Source organism: Magnusiomyces paraingens (genome assembly GCF_902498895.1).
Source record: "Magnusiomyces paraingens strain CBS 517.90 genome assembly, contig: contig4, whole genome shotgun sequence".
Lineage (NCBI taxonomy): Eukaryota > Fungi > Ascomycota > Dipodascomycetes > Dipodascales > Dipodascaceae > Magnusiomyces > Magnusiomyces paraingens.
In genome coordinates this window covers 361,976-386,414 of record NW_022474070.1, presented here as the reverse complement: position 1 = coordinate 386,414, position 24,439 = coordinate 361,976, and the positions used below count along the sequence as shown (strand labels likewise).

General features: G+C 42.2%; 14 protein-coding genes across 14 annotated transcripts; 9 read left to right on the top strand and 5 right to left on the bottom strand.

The window, feature by feature from the left end:
• Window positions 1-1,262: 1,262 nt before the first annotated feature.
• Window positions 1,263-1,808, top strand: SAPINGB_P004914 (uncharacterized protein; the record flags this gene model as incomplete). Its single annotated transcript, XM_031999629.1, has 3 exons — window positions 1,263-1,295; window positions 1,369-1,441; window positions 1,546-1,808. The coding sequence occupies 3 exons, from the start codon at window positions 1,263-1,265 to the stop codon at window positions 1,806-1,808; spliced, it is 369 nt and encodes a 122-aa protein (XP_031855520.1).
• Window positions 1,809-2,500: 692 nt separating this feature from the next.
• Window positions 2,501-4,529, top strand: SAPINGB_P004913 (uncharacterized protein; the record flags this gene model as incomplete). The annotated part of the gene is made up of 2 exons (XM_031999628.1): window positions 2,501-3,662; window positions 3,808-4,529. The coding sequence occupies 2 exons, from the start codon at window positions 2,501-2,503 to the stop codon at window positions 4,527-4,529; spliced, it is 1,884 nt and encodes a 627-aa protein (XP_031855519.1).
• A 230-nt stretch (window positions 4,530-4,759) lies between these two features.
• Window positions 4,760-7,152, bottom strand: SAPINGB_P004912 (uncharacterized protein; the record flags this gene model as incomplete). Its single annotated transcript, XM_031999627.1, has 7 exons — window positions 4,760-5,725; window positions 5,785-5,881; window positions 5,945-6,021; window positions 6,279-6,439; window positions 6,597-6,645; window positions 6,868-6,941; window positions 7,104-7,152. 7 exons carry the CDS (start codon window positions 7,150-7,152, stop codon window positions 4,760-4,762), a joined length of 1,473 nt encoding a protein of 490 aa, XP_031855518.1.
• A 425-nt stretch (window positions 7,153-7,577) lies between these two features.
• SAPINGB_P004911 (uncharacterized protein) lies at window positions 7,578-8,744 on the top strand (the record flags this gene model as incomplete). The annotated part of the gene is made up of 1 exon (XM_031999626.1): window positions 7,578-8,744. One exon carries the CDS (start codon window positions 7,578-7,580, stop codon window positions 8,742-8,744), a length of 1,167 nt encoding a protein of 388 aa, XP_031855517.1.
• Window positions 8,745-8,804: 60 nt separating this feature from the next.
• Window positions 8,805-9,866, bottom strand: SAPINGB_P004910 (uncharacterized protein; the record flags this gene model as incomplete). Its single annotated transcript, XM_031999625.1, has 2 exons — window positions 8,805-9,606; window positions 9,664-9,866. 2 exons carry the CDS (start codon window positions 9,864-9,866, stop codon window positions 8,805-8,807), a joined length of 1,005 nt encoding a protein of 334 aa, XP_031855516.1.
• A 190-nt stretch (window positions 9,867-10,056) lies between these two features.
• Window positions 10,057-11,601, top strand: SAPINGB_P004909 (uncharacterized protein; the record flags this gene model as incomplete). The annotated part of the gene is made up of 1 exon (XM_031999624.1): window positions 10,057-11,601. One exon carries the CDS (start codon window positions 10,057-10,059, stop codon window positions 11,599-11,601), a length of 1,545 nt encoding a protein of 514 aa, XP_031855515.1.
• Window positions 11,602-11,638: 37 nt separating this feature from the next.
• SAPINGB_P004908 (uncharacterized protein) lies at window positions 11,639-12,566 on the bottom strand (the record flags this gene model as incomplete). Its single annotated transcript, XM_031999623.1, has 2 exons — window positions 11,639-12,396; window positions 12,452-12,566. The coding sequence occupies 2 exons, from the start codon at window positions 12,564-12,566 to the stop codon at window positions 11,639-11,641; spliced, it is 873 nt and encodes a 290-aa protein (XP_031855514.1).
• A 209-nt stretch (window positions 12,567-12,775) lies between these two features.
• SAPINGB_P004907 (uncharacterized protein) lies at window positions 12,776-14,141 on the top strand (the record flags this gene model as incomplete). The annotated part of the gene is made up of 2 exons (XM_031999622.1): window positions 12,776-12,916; window positions 12,966-14,141. The coding sequence occupies 2 exons, from the start codon at window positions 12,776-12,778 to the stop codon at window positions 14,139-14,141; spliced, it is 1,317 nt and encodes a 438-aa protein (XP_031855513.1).
• A 503-nt stretch (window positions 14,142-14,644) lies between these two features.
• Window positions 14,645-15,812, top strand: SAPINGB_P004906 (uncharacterized protein; the record flags this gene model as incomplete). Its single annotated transcript, XM_031999621.1, has 4 exons — window positions 14,645-14,769; window positions 14,843-14,871; window positions 14,987-15,069; window positions 15,123-15,812. The coding sequence occupies 4 exons, from the start codon at window positions 14,645-14,647 to the stop codon at window positions 15,810-15,812; spliced, it is 927 nt and encodes a 308-aa protein (XP_031855512.1).
• A 222-nt stretch (window positions 15,813-16,034) lies between these two features.
• On the bottom strand, window positions 16,035-16,751 carry SAPINGB_P004905 (uncharacterized protein; the record flags this gene model as incomplete). The annotated part of the gene is made up of 1 exon (XM_031999620.1): window positions 16,035-16,751. The coding sequence occupies one exon, from the start codon at window positions 16,749-16,751 to the stop codon at window positions 16,035-16,037; it is 717 nt and encodes a 238-aa protein (XP_031855511.1).
• A 680-nt stretch (window positions 16,752-17,431) lies between these two features.
• SAPINGB_P004904 (uncharacterized protein) lies at window positions 17,432-18,699 on the bottom strand (the record flags this gene model as incomplete). The annotated part of the gene is made up of 4 exons (XM_031999619.1): window positions 17,432-17,850; window positions 17,944-18,029; window positions 18,395-18,495; window positions 18,694-18,699. 4 exons carry the CDS (start codon window positions 18,697-18,699, stop codon window positions 17,432-17,434), a joined length of 612 nt encoding a protein of 203 aa, XP_031855510.1.
• A 465-nt stretch (window positions 18,700-19,164) lies between these two features.
• SAPINGB_P004903 (40S ribosomal uS8 domain-containing protein) lies at window positions 19,165-19,840 on the top strand (the record flags this gene model as incomplete). The annotated part of the gene is made up of 2 exons (XM_031999618.1): window positions 19,165-19,174; window positions 19,446-19,840. The coding sequence occupies 2 exons, from the start codon at window positions 19,165-19,167 to the stop codon at window positions 19,838-19,840; spliced, it is 405 nt and encodes a 134-aa protein (XP_031855509.1).
• Window positions 19,841-20,483: 643 nt separating this feature from the next.
• On the top strand, window positions 20,484-21,584 carry SAPINGB_P004902 (uncharacterized protein; the record flags this gene model as incomplete). Its single annotated transcript, XM_031999617.1, has 1 exon — window positions 20,484-21,584. The coding sequence occupies one exon, from the start codon at window positions 20,484-20,486 to the stop codon at window positions 21,582-21,584; it is 1,101 nt and encodes a 366-aa protein (XP_031855508.1).
• A 267-nt stretch (window positions 21,585-21,851) lies between these two features.
• Window positions 21,852-24,407, top strand: SAPINGB_P004901 (uncharacterized protein; the record flags this gene model as incomplete). The annotated part of the gene is made up of 1 exon (XM_031999616.1): window positions 21,852-24,407. One exon carries the CDS (start codon window positions 21,852-21,854, stop codon window positions 24,405-24,407), a length of 2,556 nt encoding a protein of 851 aa, XP_031855507.1.
• Between the last annotated feature and the right edge of the window lie 32 nt (window positions 24,408-24,439).

The window sequence follows — 24,439 nt, the reverse complement described above, 5'->3', positions numbered from 1 at the left end:
TGAAATGGAACAATGGACAATATATATCACGCGGTAAGATAATTTGCATGTAAAGAAGGTGGGGAGTGGTGGAGTTTGTTAAATAACCTAATATATTAAGTTTAGTTTTCAGTTCTTCGAACTCACGTCAGAAGTTCCAATTAAGTGCAATTTAATTGGTGTGAGATGATTTTTAGCCCAAAGTAGTATTAATCTTAACGTTTTATTTTTTATTCTTTTTATAATATTTTTTTTAATTTTTTTTTGGTTATAAGCTTTAGGGAAGTTATAATCAAATCAGTTGAACTGAATTGAATTGAATTATGAATGGGTTGATTTCAAACTATTTGGAAACCTTGAAATTTTAATTCCAAAGAAAGAACATTTACTATTATTTGCATTTTTGCGGGGAAATACTAAGAAATATGTCTTATCTGTGATGTACAATTACCATTAACTTTTTTTTTTCTTCTTCTTCTCACTCGAGGACGTCATTTTGTACTGTAGTAATTGACAATGCTATTTTGGTCCATAGTTTTAAGTTAATGGAAAATAAAAAGGTCAACAATGTCTTGATACAACTTAAAGATAATGGGCAGATAAGTCTTTATCATTCTGACGTTAGTTTGACAATAAAATCAAGTTATTATTAAATATAAAACCAACGTAACGTTAACAAATTTGTTCTGATGATCGGATCTCATCACACTGTCAATGATCATGTTTTTTTTTTTTTTTTTAAAAAAAAAATTTTATTTAAAGTCAAATTGACAATCATAATCAAATGGGTTTAAAGGTGTCAAAAATCTGACTTGGTAATATGTCAATGATTTGAAAGTAAAAAAAAAAAAAAAGAAAAGAGGGAGGGTCATCATTGATTTAACCTAAAAGATATAAAATATGTTAGTATACAAGATCAAAAGTATAATAAACAATAAAAAAAATTTTATTGAAATTGAAAATTGATGATTCAAAAATTCTCAACTTTTTAAATTCAATAATGGTAATAATATCAGTATTTTGAACAGATTTCCAATTTTTTTTTTTTAATTTTGAAGTTGTTTTTTTTTTTTTTTTTTTTGATTTCAATGTTGAGAACTGTTAATATACGGGGATTGTTACGTAATTTATTACATTACCAGATCAGTTTCTAAAAATTTCACTCTACACTTTTAAAAAAAAAAAGGGCATCACCACCAAGCGTCACAACAATAAACCAACGCAACAACAACAACAGCAACAACACAAACTGTACAAATATATAAAAACATATACAAATCACAATGTCAGTTTTAGGACGATTACCAAATGATGAGGTTAGTAAATATAAAAAAAATAAATGTTGATCTCATGTCTCCATTAAATTATTGATTCTAACATTAATCTTAGTACCTGGAAAAGCTGGCCAAAACATTAAAGGCTGCGGAAACAAAGGGAAGCGTGTTTCTCACTCAAAAGAGATGTAAGTATCAGGAGAACTACAATGATATTATGTTTATTTATATTTAATTTTAAAGAAAAGAGAATAGAATTTTTTTTCTAACTTTTGGCTGAAATATTTATTAGACTCTCCTAAGGACGGAGTAACAAATGAAGTTCCAGACACAAATGCGCTGCTATTTCGGGCAACGGATGGCAACAGCGACAAGAAGAAGAAGGTCAAATTCTCGACAGTTGTTAAGGCAGAGGACCTGGAGGCATTCTGGGTCAAGTACACCGAAGTGATCAAGGCCGGAATGGTTGGATTAAGGAAAAAGGATAAGAAGAAGAAGGCTAAGAGCAAGGCAAAAGCTGCGGCGGCGGCAGCAGCAGCATCATCGACAAAATAAACGAGAAATATGAGGTGTACTATTATTATAATGCTTGTAATTATTGGAGAAAAAAATTGAACGGAAAAGAAGGATGATTTAATGATTTTAGAAAAAAAATAAATAAAGTCCCGAATCGGAACTCGGAACATGTACCGGTTTATCGGAGCTTGTCCGGAGTCCGTTAATTGTTACTAAGTTTTCGGTACATTTGTTATTTCTGTAGGCCACGTAGCGTGTGGCTTTTTTTTATTTATTCACGTGATAGTGCGTACTTTGGGCATAGCGCTTGTCTAATCGGGTTTTTGTAGTTGTTGTGGCACATAGCAGTAGCAACAGCAAAAATTTTTTTTCTTTACATGTGGCGGCGGCCAGGCTGATAAGCAGCGAGCGGCTGGGTCCTTTTTTTTTTTTTTTTTTTTTTTTTTAATGTTAATTATTACTTAATCTATAATATTATTATTATGGGATAATAATATGGTACGTGGAGGAAGAATCCATAGGATTTTTATAGAAATTTCTTTTCTGGGCTTTTTTTCTTTTATTTATTTATTTATTTCTTCCTTCCTCCTGTTTAAGACTTTCAATTCTATTGTTTCATACCTGAATATCGCCAGTATCTTCATATATAAAAGCTTAATTATCTTACTTTTATATAATCTTTAATCTTACTATTCCTTTTCCCCTAAAAAAAAAAAAAAAATCATCTTATCATGACAGTCTCTTGGAACATCTCCTTTGGACGAAGTTCCCAAGCAGTTCTCGCTGCAACCCTCACAAGCTTGGGCTGTGGTACACTCTATGTCTACTCCGCTTACTCGACCCAACTCGCAGACAGACTCGGACTTTCAGCTACCCAGTCCTCCCTTGTAGGCATGTGTGGAAGTGTCGGTGTATCATTGCTAGGAATTCTCGCAGGAGTGTTGGTCGATCGTACCGGCCCCTTTTGGCCTACATTCTCCGGTGGTACTTTACTTCTTACTGGTTACATGCTCATCTTTTACTGCTACTATGCCCGTGTAAGCTTCCTGCCATTGCTTGCCCTCGGGTCTTCCATTGCAGGCTTCGGGTCCTCCTTGGGTTACTCGGCTTCCCTCAAAACTGCAGCACTCAATTTCCCTCATGCAAGAGGAACTGCAACAGCTTTCCCCATCTCGACTTTTGGTCTTTCAGCATTCTTTTTTTCATCTCTTGGAGCTTTGCTCTTCCCGGGAAATACTTCAGCTTTTTTGCTGCTATTGGCTTTTGTCACTTCAGGACTCTCTATCTTTTGCTCCTTTTTCCTTTACGTCCCACTCACAGGCTATCACAAGCCTTCGGCCCCACCGCCCATGACCATTGCTGACCACCACCACCAATATCAGCACCAACGCCAGGACTCTTCCTCCTCCTTTGTAGACGGAACTCTTACACCTTCCGCAGTTATCTCCAGCAGTTATGGATCAACAGCTCCTAGCCCAAGGTTTTCCCCAGTTGCAGCCGTTGACCAGCGCGACAGGCTTTACTCGCAACACTCGCTTGCAACACTCACAGACCAACTCACCTCGCTTTCAGATGCTCCCAAGTCTCCCCGCAGGCCCTCCTTTTCACCAACTGTTTCGTCCTCGACTTTATCTACAGCCGTGAATGCGACCGCAGGGGCTTCTTACATAGCTACCAAGCCTTCGTCATCATCCCCTGAAACAACCCTTCTGGGGAAAGCAGCGACAAATGCTCATGAAACCCCTCCTCTAACAAGCCAACTTCAAGCCGGACCCATCCATCCTCAGGACGATAGCCACAGTATTTCTGGATGGACTCTTTTGCGCAGAAAGGAATTTTGGGCCCAATGCTTTGTTCTTTGTGGACTCGCTGGTACCTGCCAGATGTATATTTGTGAGTATTAAAATAATCTCCGAATTGTTTGATAACGAATTCAACATACAAAATTCATACAAACACCTTTTACTAACGCAGTATTATTATTTTTTTTCTTCTTCTTCTTCTTCTTTTTTCTTTTCACCTTTTTTTTTATTTTTAGATTGCGTCGGATATATTGTAAGAGCTTTGGCACTCGCCAATCAAGAAGTTACAGACGATGTGAGCATGGCCGTTGCTGCATCCTCGGTTGATAGCCAGGTGCAAGCCATCCAAGCCCTCCAAGTCTCCATCATTTCGCTATCCAGTTTTGGTGGTCGCATTATTAGCGGCGTCATGTCGGATGTTTTGAACCAACGGCTAGGTTTGCAACGTTTATGGATGATTTTTGCAGCCGCCGTAGTATGTCTCCTTGTTCATGCCATCATGGCCACAACAAACTTTACATCACCAGTATACCTGTGGCTGCTCTCGGCTCTTGTCGGGCTTTCCTACGGACTGGCCTTTGGCGTGTACCCGACCATTGTCGCAGACACGTTTGGCATGTTTCGGTATTCGCAGAACTGGGGGATGGTCTGCGCATCCCCAGTTTTGGGCGTGTACCTTTTCAATTTAATATTTGGAAAGATCTACGACGGCAACTCCGTACAAGTCCCTGGGTCCTCTGCACACACTTGCTTCAAAGGAGCAGCGTGTTATTCCAAGGCCTTTGAATATACAACAATCTGCTCCGTCTTGTGTTTGATCACAGTCTTGTGGATGATTTGGACTCGTGAGCACCAGCATCCAAGCAGTAAATATATTCCTCTTGCACCTCCTATCTTTGAAACTGAAGATGATGCCGATGAGGCAGACGAGCTTACCCATTCTCGCATTATTCCTTAAAATGGAACATGATCTATTTTAATCAAGGTGATACCAAAAAGTTTCTTGCTTGTGTTTTATATGTGTACATTTTCATGGTTTTTTCATTCTTTTTATAAAGGCTTTTTTTTTTTTTTATAAAAAAAATAAAAAAAAAATCCCCAATTATTTTATCTTTTGTTTTATTTTCTTTAGTTTAAGTTTAAGTTTAATTTTTTTTTTTGTTTTTCATTAGCAAATCTTTGGGTCTACTACCATCCCTCATCAATTTCATCGTCATCATAAAGAGGTGGTGTTGCAGCAGACACATCCACATCAGGATCAATTTTTGGTGCTGCGCTTGCGTTACCAGAAGATCCAGCGCTCGCACGCTTATTATCGGATCTTCCAGAAGGCCGCGAAGGAACATCAACTAAATCTTCATTTTTAAAATCCTGCTTGCTTCGGCGAGTACTTGTTCCATTCTTGCTGCTCTTGCTGCCATTCTGGCGCGTCCGTTGTTGGGGCTTGGAAATTTCAACAAAATCATCCTGTTCATCATCCAATGTCACAGGATTCTCACTAGTACCTTTGCCGTGGTCAATATTCTCATCCTCATGCTCTTCAAAAATATCGTTGTTGTTATTGTTTTCATTCTTCCCCGAACGGGACCCACCTGATTTGCTGCTGTTACCACCATTGTGGCTATTGCGCCTAGTATTCTTATTGCCCCTATTATTCTTGTTGCCTCTATTGTCTTCGTCGTCATCAATTTTGTCGTACCTATCTGAGTGGTACTCATCATCATCCCCATGATGACCCTCCATGTCGACGTCATCGTCATTGTCAGAGTACCGATTGTACTCCTCGCCATTATCCTCATCATCATATTGCCCACTATTCCGGCGGCCATTGTGGTGGCTGTTATTATTATTTTTGTTGTTGTTGTTGCTGTTGCTGTTGCGACGATTATTGTCGCGTCTATCTGATCGGCTATTGTTATGCCGAGAGTTGCGGTCACGGCTTCGGTCGCGGCTCCGATCGCGCGTGCGGCTATGGTTACGTTGGTCGGGACTGCGGTCGCGAGGATCCCGACGATGGGTGTTGCTGTTGCGGCGGTCCCTGAACCGGTCATTGTGTCCACCATAGTCACTGCCTCGTCGGTCATCAAATCTATTGTTGCGACGCACGTCTCTAGTATCACGTCGTTCCTTTTCACGGGGTTTTCTACTTATAGACTAGACAAACATGTTAAAAAAAACCCTTACTTGGAAAAAAAAAATTCAAGTTTACTTACATCTTCATGAATGACAATTTCGTTTCCAAGAAGCTCAGAGCCTTGCATATTGTCCAAAACATAATCGACATCTTCCTGACTTTCCAAATCAATAAGACTAAGTAATTGTGTTAATGAGATATTTTTTTGGCACAAAGTCGGTAATGAATTAAGTGCTTACCCAGTACCATCGCCGGACCGTGAGACTTCACTATAAGACACATTGATTCTTTGTTTTCTGAAGTGATCTTTCAGGTCCTGATGGATTCGAAATAGAATAGAAGAGAAAAAACGCAAAGAAGCGTTTTTTTTTTTTAATTCCAGACAGAAATTAGAAACAGGCAATTAAAAAAAGGCTAAACATTCCAGACCAAAAAAAAAGAAAACGAAAAAAAATAAGAGAAAAAAAGACTTCCAGAGCAGATGAATGAAAAAATAAGGTATCAAATGAAAAACAAAGCCAGCTTTTTTCTTGTAATTTGGTTGGTTCATTGGAGAAACAAAATAGGACATACCTTCCACTTGGTGTCAGGGTTTAAACCAGAAAGTTGGACGCGAAAAAGATCGTCTTCAGAAGGTCTGCTTGAGCGACCTGAACGAGAAGGAGGGCCCTCACGACGCTCAATACGGTTGGCCATTGCGACCGTAGCTTTAAAGCCACAAAGGTCGACCTCAGCTATAGAGAAAATTAGTTGAGTTTTTATTTTTTTGATGGTATGAGTGGAACAATAGAGTAGCGTTTTCACCAAATTTTTGTGGGCTCTTTGAGTTGTTTTAAAGAGATGGGCAACAATTGAAAAGAAGGATAAAAAAAAACCAAGAGTAAAACTTACTTTCAAGAGCTTTAGACGCGTCTTCTTTTCTTGTAAACTCAACAAAGCCCTAGATGAAAAAGTAGGATGTTAATTAAGAGATGTTGGGATTGAAAACAATTGGCTAACTGGCTAGTTTTGTGTGGTGAGAGTTTTTTTGTATGTATGTGGGGAAAAAAAAACGTTGAGGAATTTACTGTATAATAAAAATTAAAACAGCCCTTCAAAAAAAAAAAAAAAAAAGCCAAAGCGCCCATTTTTACAAATATCCAGCATTTAAGGAAGTACATACGTATCCCTTGAGCATCTTGACCTCACGAAGAGGGCCAAACTGAGAAAAAGCCGCAGTGACTTGGTCCAGACGGACTAAAATAAATGGACATGTTAGAGTGGGTTTTGGAACCTTTTTTTTGTCGTAGCATTAAACGGACGACGCGAACATATGTACGCGTGCGCGTATGTGATGAGTGAAAGCTTCATATCTGGTTGCAATCGGCAATCTGCAAGTACAGAATCAGAAAGACTTACACTCAGGCTTGCAAGGCTTAAAAAAGATTCTGTTTCCTGGCAAGGTCATTAGGATAATTTTTTTTTTTTTGTTATTGTTTTAGGGTTGTTTGGTGGTAATGGTTGTGGTAATAGTTGTGGTTATGGTGGTGGTGGCTATTTTTGTGATTTTAAAGGCTGGTTGGCTGGAAACAAAAAGACAGTTGAATGGTGGCAGTGCGCAGGAATTTTAATTTTTTTTTTTTTTTTTTGGTAAGCGAAACTTCCACATTTGAAAAAAAAAAACAAACGAGGACGCTGAAAAAAAAAAAAAAAAAAATCCACCAAGAAAAATCTAAAAAATTTCACAATCCCTAACCCATTTTGTCACGTGCATTCAGCGGCCTTCCCAACAGGCCCCTTCAATTTTCTTCTCCAAACTTTTTTTTTTTTTTTACTTTAACGCAAAACCCGATCTTTAATCAATCAACCACCACCCGACCACTCCCGCACACAATGGCCCATCAAAGACTCCCGGCCGGTGCCCTTAGAGCCTCTGCCCTGCTCCGGGTTACCAAAAAACCTCTATTTAAACTACTACAACCCAGCTCTACATCTTCCCTTTTCTTCTCCACATCATGCATCCGCAACTTTGCTCAACAGCAGTCCCCTCACCGCCGTAGCAGACCCCAGGCTCCGCCTAAAGATTCCTCTCTTTCGGATCGCTACAACCAGCTCAAGCTTGCCTGGCGCAGCCTCAACGAGCACCCCAGGTTCCGCACAGGTGCCTCTGTCTTTCTCATCATGCTCTATGCCGCAGCTGCCTACGCTGGTGTTCAGTACCTCTCCGACACAAAATACAAGGCCACCGGAGAACCAAACCCTTACAAAAAGCGCGAGGATGTCGAGCGCGAACGTTTGAATACTACCTCCATTAAAGACATTGCATCTGAATCTGGAATTGATACCCTTACTGATAAAGACGGAGGTGCTGATGACACCACTGCTCCCACTTCTGGCAAACCAGGAATCCCAGCTCCTAGAGATACCACTGAAATCTTTGACCAGATGGCCCGTGAGTACGATGACAAGATCTGGCTTGAAGAACTGACTTCCCACATTTGGTACCGCCGTCGTCAAGTCATGAAGAACGTCGAGGGTGATGTTCTCGAAGTTTCCTGTGGTACCGGCCGTAACATCTCCTACTTTGATCCTGAACGCATCACTTCTGTCACCTTTATGGACTCATCTCGCTCTATGCTCGAGGTTGCCCGTGAAAAGTTTACTGAAAAATTCCCCACTTACGAGCATGTCCAATACGTTCGTGGTCGTGCCGAGGACTTGGCCAAAATGGCTGCTGGATCCGGCCAAAAGTTTGACACAATCTATGAAACTTTTGGTCTGTGCTCTCACGAAGACCCCTCGGCTGCACTCCGCAACTTTGAGGCCCTGCTTCGCAAAAATGGTCGCATCGTACTTCTCGAACACGGCCGCTCAACTTACAATTCTCTTAATGAAACTATGGATAAAAAGGCCGAACAGCGTGTCAAGGAATGGGGCTGTCGCTGGAACCTCGACATTGACCAAATTGTTCAATCCTCTGGCCTCGAAGTGGTCGAAAGTGACCGATATCACTTTGGCAGTACTTACTTTTACATTCTCAAACGAGCCGGAGACAACTAGACTGTGTAAATATTTCTCTCTTTTTTTTTTATTTTTATACTCTGTAAATATAACGATATTCTAATTCGCTTCACGCTCCCGCTTAACCACTTCATTGGCAATGGCCAACTTGACCTCATTCTCAACCAAATCAGCCGCAGTTTTGTAAATATTGCTGGCATCGTAAGCTGCTATTATCCGCGACTCATTGATGCCGATCTCCGCATATGCCAGAGCGTGAATGCAATTAGCATACCGTGCAATTGCCTCACGTGTGCTGGTTGAAATCTCCTCATTCACATCGCTATAAATCTCCAGTCCGGCCTCTTCCTCCAGTCTTGTAATCGACACGTTTGCATTTTCTGCAGCAGATGCCTTGGTTCGCTTGCTCAGCCAAATGTACCCATTAACACCCAAAATGCAGTCAATATTATCTGGCAACTTGTACGCGTGAACCTTGGACTTGATCACCAACGATGAAGGCACCGCCAAAAAGTACCCGTTGCGCAGCTTTCCATACCGCAGCGATCGGGTGTGAAGCGACGCAGCACCGTCCTGGAAAATCGATTGTACCTCAGCGTTCAGCAGATCGCCCTCTTTTAACAACTTGCGCATCTGCAACTCGTCGCTATCAGATTTACGTCGCAACACACCGCCGGGCAAATTCACAGACCCTAGCATCAACACCGCCTCTTGACTTCCGCCAATGTCCACCTTCCATCGCTTATTTCCGACCTCGGTGATTCGGCCTACAACATGGTCACCAATAACTGGCGGGTACCGTCCACGCAAAGGCTTGACACTCAGCAGCTTGTTCACCCGCAAAATCGTGCCGGCCACTGAAGAGTATATCTTATTATCTTCGGAATACGTACCATGACCTCTATAAAATAAAAACTGTTAGCAAAACCTCAAACTGATTTAGGTATATTCTACTCACCTCATCCAAGTTGTCTCATCAGTAACTAGTTCACCAGGTGTCACCAGGTTGGTATTGTTGACTGTGCCTGCATTCACATTCGACATGTCGATGCCCTGCTCATAATCACTATCGGCATCTTCAAATAAAATGTCACCATCTTTATCGTGATGTTCTTGAACAATTCTTTGGCGTACCGGCCGAGATATTTTGACAATAGCCATGATAATTTATTTTGATCTTGATTGATGAATGTGTGTAAAAGCCTAGTTGCAAATTTTAGAGGTGGGAGTGTGTATCGACTTTACCCTTTAAAAAAAAATTTCCACCTTATTAGGCGAAAATTTTAAAATTTTCCGTGCTCACTTGCCCAACACAAGAAAAAAAAAAATTCCCCACCCATCTTCCCCATTCATGTTTCTAAGATCTGCCTGGAGATCCGTCACTTCCTTTGCTTCTGTTGCTATTATTACCCCCATAAATACCCCCGTTTGGAATTCCCTGCGTTTTGTCAAAATGGCTTCTGCTCCAGTGGCTCGACCGCCCATCAAAAACTACCACCACTCAACGCGAACTGAGCGCTTCTTGCCGCCCGTGGATCGCACAATGACTGTCCTTGACAAGTCCTTTTTCCACAAAGAGATCCCACTCGTTGCTATCAAACTCGAGAATCCTGCTTTTATTTCTAACTTTGCTCGCTCATACGAGCGATTCATTTTGAAGCAGCACGGAGTTGGCCATGTCGTGTTTTTAGGCTCAGAAGAAAATTCTGGCGCTAAAGGCATATTGCTTGCCGAGCAATACACAGACGCAGCCGAGGCCGAAAAACAACTTGTGCCAGAGTTTTCTGAGATTCTTAAACAAACTCCAATCGCTTTTGTTCCCTACAGACTCCAGCTGACGTACGATTTTTGGAAGGCCGAAGAGATTCTTGCAGCCATTCTCCCTGAATCACTCCTGGAAGAAATACCCGTTGGATTTACAATTGTCGGACATGTTGCTCATCTTAACATCCGTGATCAATACCTTCCTTACAAATTTATCATTGGCCAAGTGGTTCTTGACAAGAACCCGCGTGTGCGCACTGTTGTCAACAAACTCGACGCTATTGACACGGTTTTCCGTACGTTCGATATGGAAGTGTTGGCTGGCGAACGCGATTTTATGGTCGAGCAGAGCGAGTCAAACTGCCGCTTTCGTTTTGATTTCTCCAAAGTTTACTGGAACTCACGGCTACATACCGAGCACGATCGACTTATCCGCAAGTTTCGCAAAGGTGAGGCCGTGTGTGACGTTTTCGCAGGTGTTGGACCATTTGCTGTTCCGGCAGGCAAAAAACACGTCTTGGCCTTTGCCAGTGATCTTAATCCGGAGAGTTACAAGTACCTAGTTTCCAATATTGAGCTCAACAAGGTTGGAGCATTCGTCAAGCCATTCTGCGAAGACGCACGCACATTTATCCGTGATGGTGTTACTGCTCTTCTTGACTTTGAAAAGGAAACCCCCACAATAACTATTCCTCCGAAGGGCCGTGTGTCGCGTTCCAAACCCGAGAAGAATAACCAACCTGAGGTTATTAAGGTCCCTAGACATTATTCCCATTATGTCATGAACTTGCCTGATACTGCTACTGAGTTCCTTGATAGCTTCATTGGTCTCTACAATAACGAAGAAATCAGACAACACGCGTTTGGTTCGACCGAAGCAGACGCTGTCATCCTGCCAACCATCCACGTCCACTGCTTTCACAAGCACGATCCACATGTGCCAGAGCCTAGCGAGGCAGAGGTCTTTGAAGATTTGCGAGCACGCGTAAGCACCAAATTGAATCACGAAATGAAAGCTGATGAGCTTGACATTCACAGCGTTCGCAAGGTCGCCCCCACCAAAACCATGTACTGCATTTCTTTTAAGCTGCCACTAGAAGTAGCTCTCACTAAACCCGCTGATATAGAATAGATATGAACATAATTAATTGTATTTTTTTTTGTTTACTTTACACTTTGTAGTCAAGAGTACCCTGGATGTGACCCCAAAAGTCCTCAACAAACTTCTTCTGCTCTGCAGGTTCTGCTCCGCGTACCGCAAAGTAGAGACGCGAATCAACTGCAGGGTGCCATTCACCCTTGTTTCCACCGGCCATGATGCCACCAGCTTCTTCAAGAATGATCCAGCCAGCGCAAACATCCCATGCCCAGCAGCCGCCCTCCCAGTAGGCGTCAATGTATCCAGCGGCAGCGTAAGAAATGTTAAGAGCTGCAGATCCCGCACTGCGGAATCCGTGGGCAAATGCACCGCCATCCTTTGAATCGGCTGCCAGAGACTTAAAAGTATCAGTCTTGACCTTGAAGTTATTGCCAGTGCGATCGGAGCCCCATTCAATTGCAAGAAGAGCGCTCTGCAACTTGAGTGGGCGTGGTGCAGTCAATGGCAACTTCTGTGTACCATTGAGGTAAGCACCCTTGCCCTTAATGGCAGAGAAAAGCTGGTTGGTGACAGGGTTGTACACAACGCCGACAGTAGGCTTCTTATTGAGTGCAAACCCGAGCGAAATGCAGTATGAAGGGTAGCTGTGGATGAAATTGGTAGTGCCATCAATGGGGTCCAAAATGAAAGTGGGTTCGTCAGTCAGCTCGCTCTCTCCAGGGACGTACGATTCCTCACCGAGAAATTTGTATTCAGGGAAAGCAACCGTAAGAGCGTTGTGGACAAGTTCTTCAACGGCCTTGTCGATTTCAGTGACGAGATCAACAGCTTTTAAAAAATCATTAGTATTACGTCTTGTCAAATTCCAATTGGGCGCACTTACCATTGGCCTTGTCGTCAAAACTGGTCTTTCCACTCTTCTCTTTCATAACCTCACCAGCTTGGCGAGCAAGAGCAACAAGGGTTTCCTTGATGATATCGAGATTGGGTTCAGTCATTGTGATTGCGGTAATTGTTAAGTGTTTGGAATGATGGGGAAGAGGGAAAAAGGTTTTGTTAGTGAAAACGTGGGAAGATCGCTGGTAAATCTCTTGGGGAATTTAAATTGCAGTCACGTGTGGAGAAACCTGAAAATTAGCTTGGCTTCATAATCCCCTTTGTTTTTTGCAACCAACATTGTTATTCTTCTTGATCTTGCGCTCATAAAATGTCGGTTGCTGCCTGGCTCGACCATGTCGATAAATGTCTGCGTCTTTCACCTCGTGACACGTCAGGGTCGTTGCCATATCTGTTTGTACTTAACATTCAGGATCCCATAGTATCTTCTCTTCAAAATGATATTCTAGATGTATGTACAGTTGATGAATCAAATTTAGTCACTGCTAATTTCCTTCAAGTCTTCAATCAATATTCGAAATGTAGTTGATGAAAAGGGTCTAAATAATGGTGACTGGTCGTCGTTTGATGAATTATGTATCACATATCTAGGTTTCGCTCGTGATGTGGACCCTACAAACCCGCGTGAATCATACTTTGCGCTCATCAAGTATGTCACTGCACTTCAAGTGGCATTTACCAATAACCGCGGCGCCATTCTTCAAGGCGTTGTTAAAGCATCACTTAGTACTGTACTTACAATGGGTCGTCAGCTCGACGCCAATGATACCCTCCAGCGCACGTCATATCTATCGACGTTGCTGCTCAAAATGTTCAACAACATTCGTGCGGAAAAGTCGCTTGAAAACTCTCAGCAGCTTTCTAAGAAAAGTGTCATTCTATTTGTCGCTAATATTCTGTGTCGGTCATATTACATGCTTCATACAGAATCCTCCTGCGCAAATGTTTTTTCTAATATTCACACAGCCAATCTTAAGTTTTCGAGTTACGCGCGCGCTGAACAAGTTGAATACCGTTATATTCTTGGTCGGTTTTACTTGGCCAAAGAGCAACTGACGCGTGCATATGACCATCTATCGTGGGCATTCCGTAAGTGTTTGCCACGAACACCGCAGCAGCGTCTGATTTTAAAATACCTTGTTCCTGCAGCCATGTTACTTGGACGGCTGCCCACCAATACGCTGCTAAGTCAATTTAATTTGCAGACTCAGTATGGACCTTTAGCAGCCGCTCTTAAAGCTGGAAACTACGCGCGGTTTATGGAATACCTATTGAATGGCCCATGTAGCGAGTGGTATGTGCGTGCGCGTATCCAGTTTCTGTTCCGCAATCGCACACCCATAGTTCTATTACGGCAAATTGTATATCGTACATGGGTGATTTTAAACCGGCCAAACGTACTCAAGTTTGATCAGATCCAGGCCGCACTAAGAGTTGCAATGGCTGGATCAAGTGAGTCCTTTGGATGGTATTCAGCCGAACAAGACGCAAGTGGGGAAATCACCGAAAATGTACTGATTACTCTAGTTAGCCAGAGATTTGTGATGGGACATGTGTATTCTCGGCGAGCACTGATCAAACTTAAAGATAAAGGACCGTTCCCAGCAATGGCCCGGGTGCATAATCTGGATTCGCGTACGGGTAAAGCTTCGACGGACCGATGGCTCGAGACGTGATTTATCTTCTATTCTATATAACTGTAATTGTAATTGTAATTGTAATTGTAACATTGTGATAATTTGTAATTTATGTTGTAACACAAAAAATTTGCTACGCGCCCGCCTGCCCTTTTGCCCAGCCATAGAGAAAGTGTGAGAAGGTGTTACGCGCAGGGAAAAAAAAAAAAAACCACACGACCACCGGGAAGCAACAAAAACTGAGGACCAAAATATACCAAAAACTCTTAATAACTACCAACCATTCAGACAGGAACTTCACTTTCTCAGTCAAAAAAGAACCATTATTTATTTTGTTCTTGAAGCAAGTGTTTTAGATTGTCAGATAGGAAAAAATACCGTCTTTAATCAACTCCATTTTAGATCCCGTGGCGTTTATTTCTCTCCCTCTTTTCCCTCCATTTCTCTCTATTCTCTTTTTAATAATCCACACACTCACCCACATTCTGCGGTAGTACCCAGACGCATACACATACACATACATACATAATACACACAACACAATGACAGAACGAGGCCCCGATGTCTGGCTTGAGGAGGTGCTCAAGTGCCAGTACCTGCCGGAAACTGACATGAAGCATCTGTGCGAAAAGGTTAAAGAGCTTCTGATGGAAGGTGAGGAGCGGATGTCCGTTTTTATATGGTGGCGCGGCCCATTGTTCAATTGATCTAACATGTTGAGTTCAGAATCAAATATCCAGCCAGTACAAACACCGGTCACAGTCTGCGGGTATGTTATTAAAGCAAATTTGGATTATTTTTTTTAAAACTTTTACTAACATGTTTATTCTAGAGGTAATTATCACCAGGATGAATTAATGAAATCTGTATCCTAACTGTTATAGATATACACGGCCAGTTCCATGACCTGCTCGAACTGTTTCGCATTGCAGGTGGCATGCCCGATGATGTCAACTATATCTTCCTAGTAAGTTTTAACACTCTTTTAATATTTTTTTTGTTTCTAACAATGAATTACAGGGAGATTTTGTCGATAGAGGATACTTTAGTTTAGAAACATTTACACTGTTAATGTGCCTGAAAGTCAAATACCCTAATCGTCTGACACTGGTGCGTGGAAACCACGAGAGTCGTCAAATCACACAAGTGTACGGATTTTACGAAGAGTGTCTGAACAAGTACGGAAGCACGACTGTGTGGAAATACTGTTGTCAGGTGTTTGACTTTTTGACACTGGCGGCTATCATTGACAGCAAGATTCTGTGCGTGCACGGTGGCTTGAGTCCGGAAATCCGCATGCTCGACCAAATTCGCGTGCTGTCGCGCGCACAGGAAATCCCCCACGAAGGCGGATTTTGCGACCTGGTGTGGTCGGACCCTGACGAGATTGAGACCTGGGCCGTATCGCCGCGTGGCGCCGGCTGGATCTTTGGCTCACGAGTAGCCCGTGAGTTTAACCATCTGAATGGTCTGCAGCTCATTGCGCGTGCGCATCAGCTGGTCATGGAGGGATTCAAGTACCATTTTGAGGAAAAGGATGTTGTGACGGTGTGGTCTGCACCTAACTATTGTTACCGCTGTGGTAATGTGGCCAGTGTCATGAAGGTAGAGGAGAACCTGGAACCTGAGTTTTCTATCTTCAATGCCGTTCCTGATGACACTCTACAAGCGCAACCTCAAAAGAACCAGCGAAGTGAGTACTTTTTGTAAATTGGAGAAAGAAAAAAAAAGGAAAGAAAGATGATGATGATAATGATGATGACTTGTATTGATAATAATGACAACAAATAATGCCTGATGGGTTTCTTTTTTTTTTTTTGTGATACACCTAACCTATAATCGTAAAAAAAATTATCTAATTGAAAAAAAATACCTTGTAAATGCAAATGTACAGTAAAAATGACGATATTGTCATCGCTATAATGAAAAGGTTTAGTTCCTGTGATGAAGGTACTTGTTAGGAACATTTTTCAGGTTGACAGCACCAAAAAGGATTGGCTTGACAACTTGCTGTTCTTGTTGTTGTTGCTGTTGCTGTTGCTGTTGCTCTTGAGGCTTGTCATGTTCGTGGTCATCAGGGTGATCCTGATGTTCTTGAGCATGGTACAAGTTCTCATGCTCGATATCCTCCTTATGCACAATCTTCACATCTGGATCATCCTTAGCGTGGTATTTGAGCCAGTGGTGCACCTCGTACTCGTACTCGTAATCACCATGGTGGCCAGGACCCAGGCCAAAGTCTGGCAACAGCTTCTTGTCCTCTTCTGAAAACTTGCGCCATTCTTCCTGAGAAATAACTCCATCACCATCTGTGTCCACCATCTCTAGCACAGTCTTGAGAACCAAATCTTTGGTTGCTTGTGGAATTTCTTTCGACTCCTTGTGCTCACCCATACCATCGCCGGCACCGACCATCTTGTCATTGAGCAGGCCATAGAGATTTAAAATGTCATTAGGAGTCCAAGTGCCAGATCCGTCAAGATCGTGCAGAGTGAAAAAAGAGGCACTGTCGAAGGAGTCGAGCGCATGCTCCTCGCGCATATGCCATGCTTGCCATGACTCATCTGGTCTCTTTTCTTGTGCTTCGTGAGCTGCTACCAGCGATGACGCCAGTGCGCCTACCAATGAAATTAATGTGAATGTTTTCATGTTGTGATTTTGTGATTAAAAATTCAAGTCTAGCTATGAAAGATTTTGTAATGAATGGTAAAAGAAAGAAAGAAAACTTTCTGTAAAAACAATGATGATCTGGCAATTGGTTTCTATATATAATGATAGAAGTCAGGGTTCTATATATTTATTAATTAATAATAATAATAATAATAATAATAATAATAATAATAATAATAATAATAATAATAATGATTATTATAATACTGCTTCAAATAATATGGTTACGAAATTTTCTCCTGTGCCAATCAAGGGGGTGTCAGAAGGTTTTTTACTGCGGGCAGGGAGGATTTGTCGCCAGTGGGCCCGCCGTTTAGCGACCCTAAAAATAAAAAGTATAGCAACAGCACCAGCACCAGCACCAGCACCAGCACCAGCGGCTTTTTCCGTTTTGGGAAATTCAGACCCCCCATCATTGAAAGATATTTCAGAGATTTTCTCCCCTATTCATCATTTTGAATTAAAAATCAATAAGCTTAACTCTTTTTATGAAATCTCCACAGTCAATGTCTTTCAACATAGTCCTGAATTTTTTTTTCTTTATAAGGAAATAATATAACTATTAGAAATAAACCGAAAGGAGTTTCTTGACTATTTTTTTTGTCCGTTAAGCAGCTTTGCATGTAAACTTTCTGCGAGTAACAGCCAAACTTATATCACTACATGGCAAGTTCCTCAGCAAGCCCTGAAGGCGGGTCCCAGCCATACTCTCTCATTGATACTCGGTACTCTGTGACAACAACACCTTCTTCTTGTAACCGGGCCACATGAGCATCACGCATGCGCGCATTTGCACGCACAGGCACTACTCCCCCAGAACCAATCACTCGCCACCATGGCACATTACCTGAATGAAACTGTGCTCCAGTTGGGCCTAAATCTTCTTCTTTTTCTTCATCATCATCACTGTCTCCGTTAATAAAGAGACGTTCATCTAAAAACCCGTCTCGTGGATCAAACTGAAGTGCCATGCGCGTCGTCTCTCGGATTCGACCCCGAAACTCGTTCGGGAGAGACTTGAGTGCATACCCGACCTGACGTGCGTTACGAGGTTTCCCAGTAAGCTCTGCAATAGCACCTTTATTTAAGTTTCTTTTAGTAAGTCTTTCTAATGTTCAAGGAATAACTCAGCAGAGCTAGATATCCTTTGTTTTTTTTTTCAAATTCCTACCGTAAGTTGTTACTTGGCCTTGAGGAATATGCTGGATGGCTGTGTAGATACGTGAGTAATAGTCTTTAGCTTCTTGAGACATTGGTCTGTGTATGTTCAATGTTTGTGGTTGGAAGTCATGTTAAACTCTTCTACGTGAAAATTTTGGAAAAAAAAAGTCACACAAACAAATACACTTAAACAGCAAACACCTCCTCTTATATTATTTAATTTTTTTTGTTCATAATTTTTTTATTTTTTTATACAGCTGAAATCATAAGAAACCCATAATTAGACAAGTCATGTTGAAACCATAGCAAGTGTGAAATATGGTTGTATTTTTTTGATAAAACAAAAAAAACAAGTTGCTTAGATGTTCAACTTGGTTCTGCGCCAGTGTCTTCTCTTAGCGTTGTATCTGTGATTACAATGTTAAAATCTAAATTTTTTCAAATAGTACTTCAGTACTTACCTGATAGTGCTACCAGTCTTGAATCGGAACCACTGGGGAACAGGTCTGTTTTGCTTCTGGGCCTTGGCCAACTTTTGCTTGGTCTTCAAAGTCTTGTGAGCCTATATAATGTTGTTAGACAAGTGCTTCATTTCAAATAAATTATTTCCTGCCTGCCCTTCGCTCTTTTGTTAGATTTTCCTCAACTCTTCTATTAGTATTATTATAGCAACAAGGGTATCCAAAATTCAAACAGCAGAGGTATTTGGCAGGGGTAATATAATCATAAAAATAATGATGATGAAGATGGTGTTACATACAGCCATTGTTAATGTATATGTGGTCGATTTGGAACGAGAATATACGCTGAACGCTAGACAAGAAGGGGAAAAAAAAAGAGGGAGGGGAGGGGAGCCAAAGAGTGGGAAAGTTTACAACGACGCCCGGCTGTGAGTGCGCAAAATTTTCCTGTGATGGTTAGGTAAGGTATCACTTTAAGATTAGTCAGAAATATTTTTGGGAAGAATCACTCTTAAAGTTTTTCAAAGATACTTATTACAACTTGTTATGTTACATTCAGTTCTGTTACATAACCCAACTATTAAATTTGTAATTGACAATTGAGTAACCCCAACCCTCAAAATTTAAACAAAAAGTGACATGACAAAGATCTTTTTTCTAATTAGTCATAAAGATTAAACTCAATTAAATTGTGACTGTCAGTTCCATAATAGGAAATAAATTAGATCATGTGACAGCTAAACAGAAAAATTTTCTCTATCTCTGTGAGTATGTGTTTGGGTATGTATGCGTGCACGCGTCTATCTGAATGCTAGTGTGTGTGTGTGTGTGTGTGTGTGTGTACGCGCTTTGCTGGGGCAGCCAATTCTTGCTGGGAGAAATTTCTAACCCTCGATCTGAACCTTGATTCTACCATCATCGACCGTTAAGTTCACCAATACTTAAGTACGTTTATTTAAATATACTGATAATTAAGGAGGGCTTTACTATCATACTATCCTTCAATATCATTATTTTGAGCTTGTCCATAACTAACATGCCATCTCTTTAGAAATGACTCGTGCTTCCGTTCTTGCTGACGCTCTCAACGCCATCTACAACGCCGAGAAGGCTGGTAAGAGACAAGTTCTCATCAGACCCTCCTCCAAGGTCATCATCAAGTTCCTGACTGTCATGCAGGCTCACGGCTACATTGGTGAATTCGAGTACGTCGATGATCACCGTGCCGGCAAGATTGTTGTCCAGCTCAACGGTCGCCTCAACAAGTGCGGTGTCATTTCCCCCAGATTCAACGTCCGCATTGACGAGATTGAACAGTGGGTCAGCAACCTCCTCCCCGCCAGACAGTTCGGTTTCATTGTCCTCACCACCTCTGCTGGTATCATGGACCACGAGCAGGCCAGAAAGAAGCACGTTGCTGGCAAGATGCTTGGTTACTTCTACTAAGCAGGCACTGTTCTCGCTTTTGTGTTTTGTTGTAAAAAAATAAAGAAAAATTATGATAAACGGACTACCCCTTTAATGATAGATTGATGTTTTAAACATGCTGTTGGCGAGATTTTGATAGAGACTTTGACCAGTTTCTAGTTTGTTACTCCAAATAAAACTTCGTTTGCAACTGGTTCTAAAGCTTTTTTTTTGTAGAGCCAGACCCATTCTTAATGTGTATAACCCTAACCTTCTTTCCATCTTTTATGCGCGCTATTTTTTGTCCATATATGAAGCATCTATTATTCTTCTACTATAAATTTCTCTCTTGGTGGCTATGGCCAATTCCCCACGTATTGCCTATCGTACCAGAGTGCGCTTTTTTTTTTTTTAAACATCACCAACCACCATTTACTCCCGAGCCTCGTACACTACATTTTCAATAACACGTTGTGTTAACGGATTCCCGCCTTTTTTTTTTTTTTATAACCACCAATCTTCCGCATTTCCGACAGCAGTAGAGTGGCCTCCTGTTGATTCCTTAAAACCTTTGAAATTTTCATTCCAAAAAAAAAGAGCGACAACGATTAGTTTTTGGTCAATTCCTTAAACACTCAATTCATTACCACCCTTCAAATATATATCCAAATTTTTCACAACAATGTCTCCCCACAAGTCATTTTCTCTCGGACATACCCCAATTGCTGATCATTCCTTCTCAGAGGACCGATCTCTTTTGGCTGTTGCCCGTGACTCAAACATTGAGCTTTACTACACCGATGGCAAGCAATACGAGCTCGGTAACACACTCACAGACCATGACAAGACCGTTACTTCTGTTGATATTGCGCCCAGCGGCCGTCTCGTCACCTGCTCTCAGGATCGAAACGCCCTTGTTTGGGAGCCCCAGCTAGACGGTTCTTGGAAACCCACCCTTGTTCTGCTCCGTATAAACCGCGCCGCCACTTTTGTGCGTTGGTCTCCTGACGAGAAGAAATTTGCCGTTGGTTCAGGTGCGCGTGTCATTGCCATCTGCCACTTTGAACAAGAAAACGACTGGTGGATTTCTAAGCACATCAAAAAGCCCATTCGCTCTACTATTCTCTCCGTCGCGTGGCACCCCAACTCGGTCCTCCTTGCAGCCGGTTCTACCGACGGCCACGCTCGTGTCTTTTCCAGTTTCATCAAGGGCGTTGATGCCCGCCCGGAACCAACAAACTGGGGTGACCGTCTTCCCTTTCAAACTCTTTGCGGTGACTTTGTTAGCGAAAGCGGCGGCTGGGTCCACGATGTGGCTTTCTCTCCCTCTGGTGATGCTTTGGCCTTTGCCACCCATGACTCAAGCATTGTTGTTGCATACCCTGGTGGTCCTGAACAACCTCCTCGTGCTGTTGTTTCGGTCTCTACCTCTCTTCTCCCTCTCCGCTCACTCATTTGGACCAATGAAAACCAGGTTGTTGCGGCCGGCCACGACTTCCACCCAGTGATCTTTCAGGGTGATGAGCGCGGCTGGAAGCTCACTACGTCCATTGATGACCCGGCAAAGGCCAACAAGACGGAGGCTAAGGAATCAACTGCCCTCAATATGTTCCGTCAGCTTGACCTTAAGGGTGCCGTCGACCCTAGCTCCGGCACCTCGGGTATTCATACCATTCACCAAAACACCATTACTAGAATCCGGCCTTATGAGACGAAGAATGGCCAAGTCACCAAGATTTCTTCTACCGGAAATGATGGCAAGATTGTCATTTACCAACTTTAGACTGTGTAATTATTATTAAATATATAAAATAACTGTGAATGACTATTATTTTTGAAACTTATCGTTCTTTATCGGTTGGATTTTATTTTTGATTTTACGTTTTTCATCACACAATTACAACAGAACCTCAACCACGATATGTAATGAATTACATAATACAATAATAATTTTTTTTTTTAAAAAATTTCCTAAAAAAAATCTTTTGATCTTTTGAACAAATATCATCGGTTTACTATATACACCACCCATTCATTTAAATCATCATAAATGACTGATAAATACAAGCAAGTATTCACTGCTTTACAGTCGACGATTCGGACGGCTTCTGGCGTAGCAGCACAGGACATTTCGTTCTACCGCCGACTCGACAAACCACTGGACCAATCGGCCAAAAAGCAATCTGAAAAACTACTTGGTCTCGCAAACTACATTATGCAAAATGTCGCCAAAGGCGAGGTCGATGAAATTGTTGCTGAAGACACTTCTGACGATTTGACAGATAACTGGCACGAAGTTAATGTGGCTTTGGATACCCTGACGTTTAAAATTGACAACTGTCTTGCAGCACACAAGAAGCAACAAAAGAAGGAGGACTCGAAAGCAACTGCTGCAGCTGACGGTCAAAAGAAGCCCGGTGAAATGATTAAGATTACAGACGGTCGTGCTGAAGCTTCTGGAGATGTTAAGCGTCATCAATTCGATCTCCCCAAACCCCAGCTTAAGTTTAAAACTCCAGTCGATAACTCCAAAGACAAACCTTTCCACCCACGACTGACAGAAAAGCCCAACGCCATTGTGTCATTCGAAGAAACTGTCAAGTTGACTGAGCCAAGCGAAGAAAGCGGCCTTGCTCGTCCTTATTTCCCTCAGCCTTATGAACGCGAGATTATGGACTCCTCATACCCCAAAACAGTTTACGAAAAGCACGACCCTGTGCCCTCGCTGCCTTGGTCCACAACTGAACCTATTTGGGTCGACACACCGGAAAAACTCCAAAAGATGATTGATCAAATTTCATCAGCTAATGAGCTTGCTCTTGATTTGGAGCATCATGATTACCGCTCGTTTCTGGGCTTTACATGTTTGTTGCAACTTTCAGATCGAAAATCGGACTTCATCATCGACACACTTGCCCTCCGAGATGACCTGCAACCTCTCAACGAGATTTTCACTAACCCCCAAATTATCAAAGTCTTACATGGTGCATCAATGGATATAATCTGGTTGCAACGCGACCTCGGTCTTTATATCGTATCGCTATTCGACACGTTCCACGCATCTAAGCGACTTGGCCTTAAGCGCCATGCGCTCGCATACCTGCTCGAAACATACGCCAACTTCCAAACATCTAAAAAGTATCAACTTGCAGACTGGCGTATGAGACCCATTCCAGCCGAAATGCTGAGTTATGCGCAGTCCGATACTCACTTTTTGCTCAACATTTACGACCAGATGAAGAACCAGCTCATAGATAACAATGTGCTTCCTCCGGTTCTTGAGGAATCTCGCAAAACAGCTGCCCAACGATTTGAAAATCCTGGGTATGACACAAGCAAAAAGGCTCTTACTGACCCTTTCAACGAGCCTCTTGAACGACTTATTTTCAAAAACAACCTCGACCGCAAGCAGCGCGTTTTCCTTGAGGCTCTTTACGATTGGCGTGACGCCACAGCACGCCGCATCGATGAATCTCCAAGTTTTGTGATGCCAGTACATACCCTTATAGCTCTTAGTTCGGCAATGCCTCTTACAGTTTCGGAGATTCTCCACAAGGCTGGACCTCAAGGGTCTCGACTTCGCGAGTACTCCAAGGAATTACAGAAACTCATGGTTGCTGCATCTAAGGTTGCTGCTAATATTTCCGAGACCGAACCTACTAAGGTTGACGACGTTTCTATTTCAACATTTTCTGCTGGTGTTGTCGATTATGACTCTATTTTGGACAACCTGGATGCTTACGAAAAGAGCTTTCAAACCGCTCTTAGTCTTCAGCGCTCTTTGTTTGAGGAAAAGAATATTTCCAAAATCACTAAGAAACTCAGCAAACCTGTATCTCAATTCTGGGGAGTTACATTGCTGTCACTTCCAGACAGCCCCGAGGATGATACCCAGTTCTTCCCAATTGAACACTTCCCCGAAGGTATTACCCTATATGCCAGCACTGTTGGCAATCCTACAAAACAAGTGGAAGAAGTCCAAGAGCAACAACCACAAACAGAAACAACTGATGATCGGGAAACTGTGTTTATTGGTCAGAGCAACGAGACGAAGGCATTGTCATCAACAATGGATGCTATTCGGGAACAAGACTCCAAGTCTCGTTCGGCTGATACCATCATGATGCCGACTGCTGCAGAGTTGCTGGGAAGCGGACTGCGGCTGCTTACCAAAAACGAGAAAAAGAAAATCAAGCGTGAAAAGCGACGTGCAGAAGCTTTGGAAGCTGGAGAACAAACTACAAGCAGCGATGCGGCTACACCCGAGCCTGAAGAGAGCCAAAGCAAGAACAAGAACAAGAACAAGAACAAGAATAAGAAGAATAAACGTGCCATTTCTGAAGTCAATAATGAGGAGGATCACAGCAAGGAAACTAGCCCTAAGAAGGCTAAGAAGGACGATGACGTGCCATTTGACTTTGCCACAGCGCCTTCTGTTCTCAACAGTGTGGACGATAATGGAGCCAAGTCTAAGAAGAAGAAAAAGGCATTTAACCCTTACGCAGAAATCACCCCCACACTTACTGGAGCCGTCAAGAAGAATGTTGCAACTCAGATCAATGCAAACACTTCTGTTTCGTACAAAGTAAAGTCCCAAAAGAAGTAAATACACAATCATAAGTAACGTAACTATAAAAA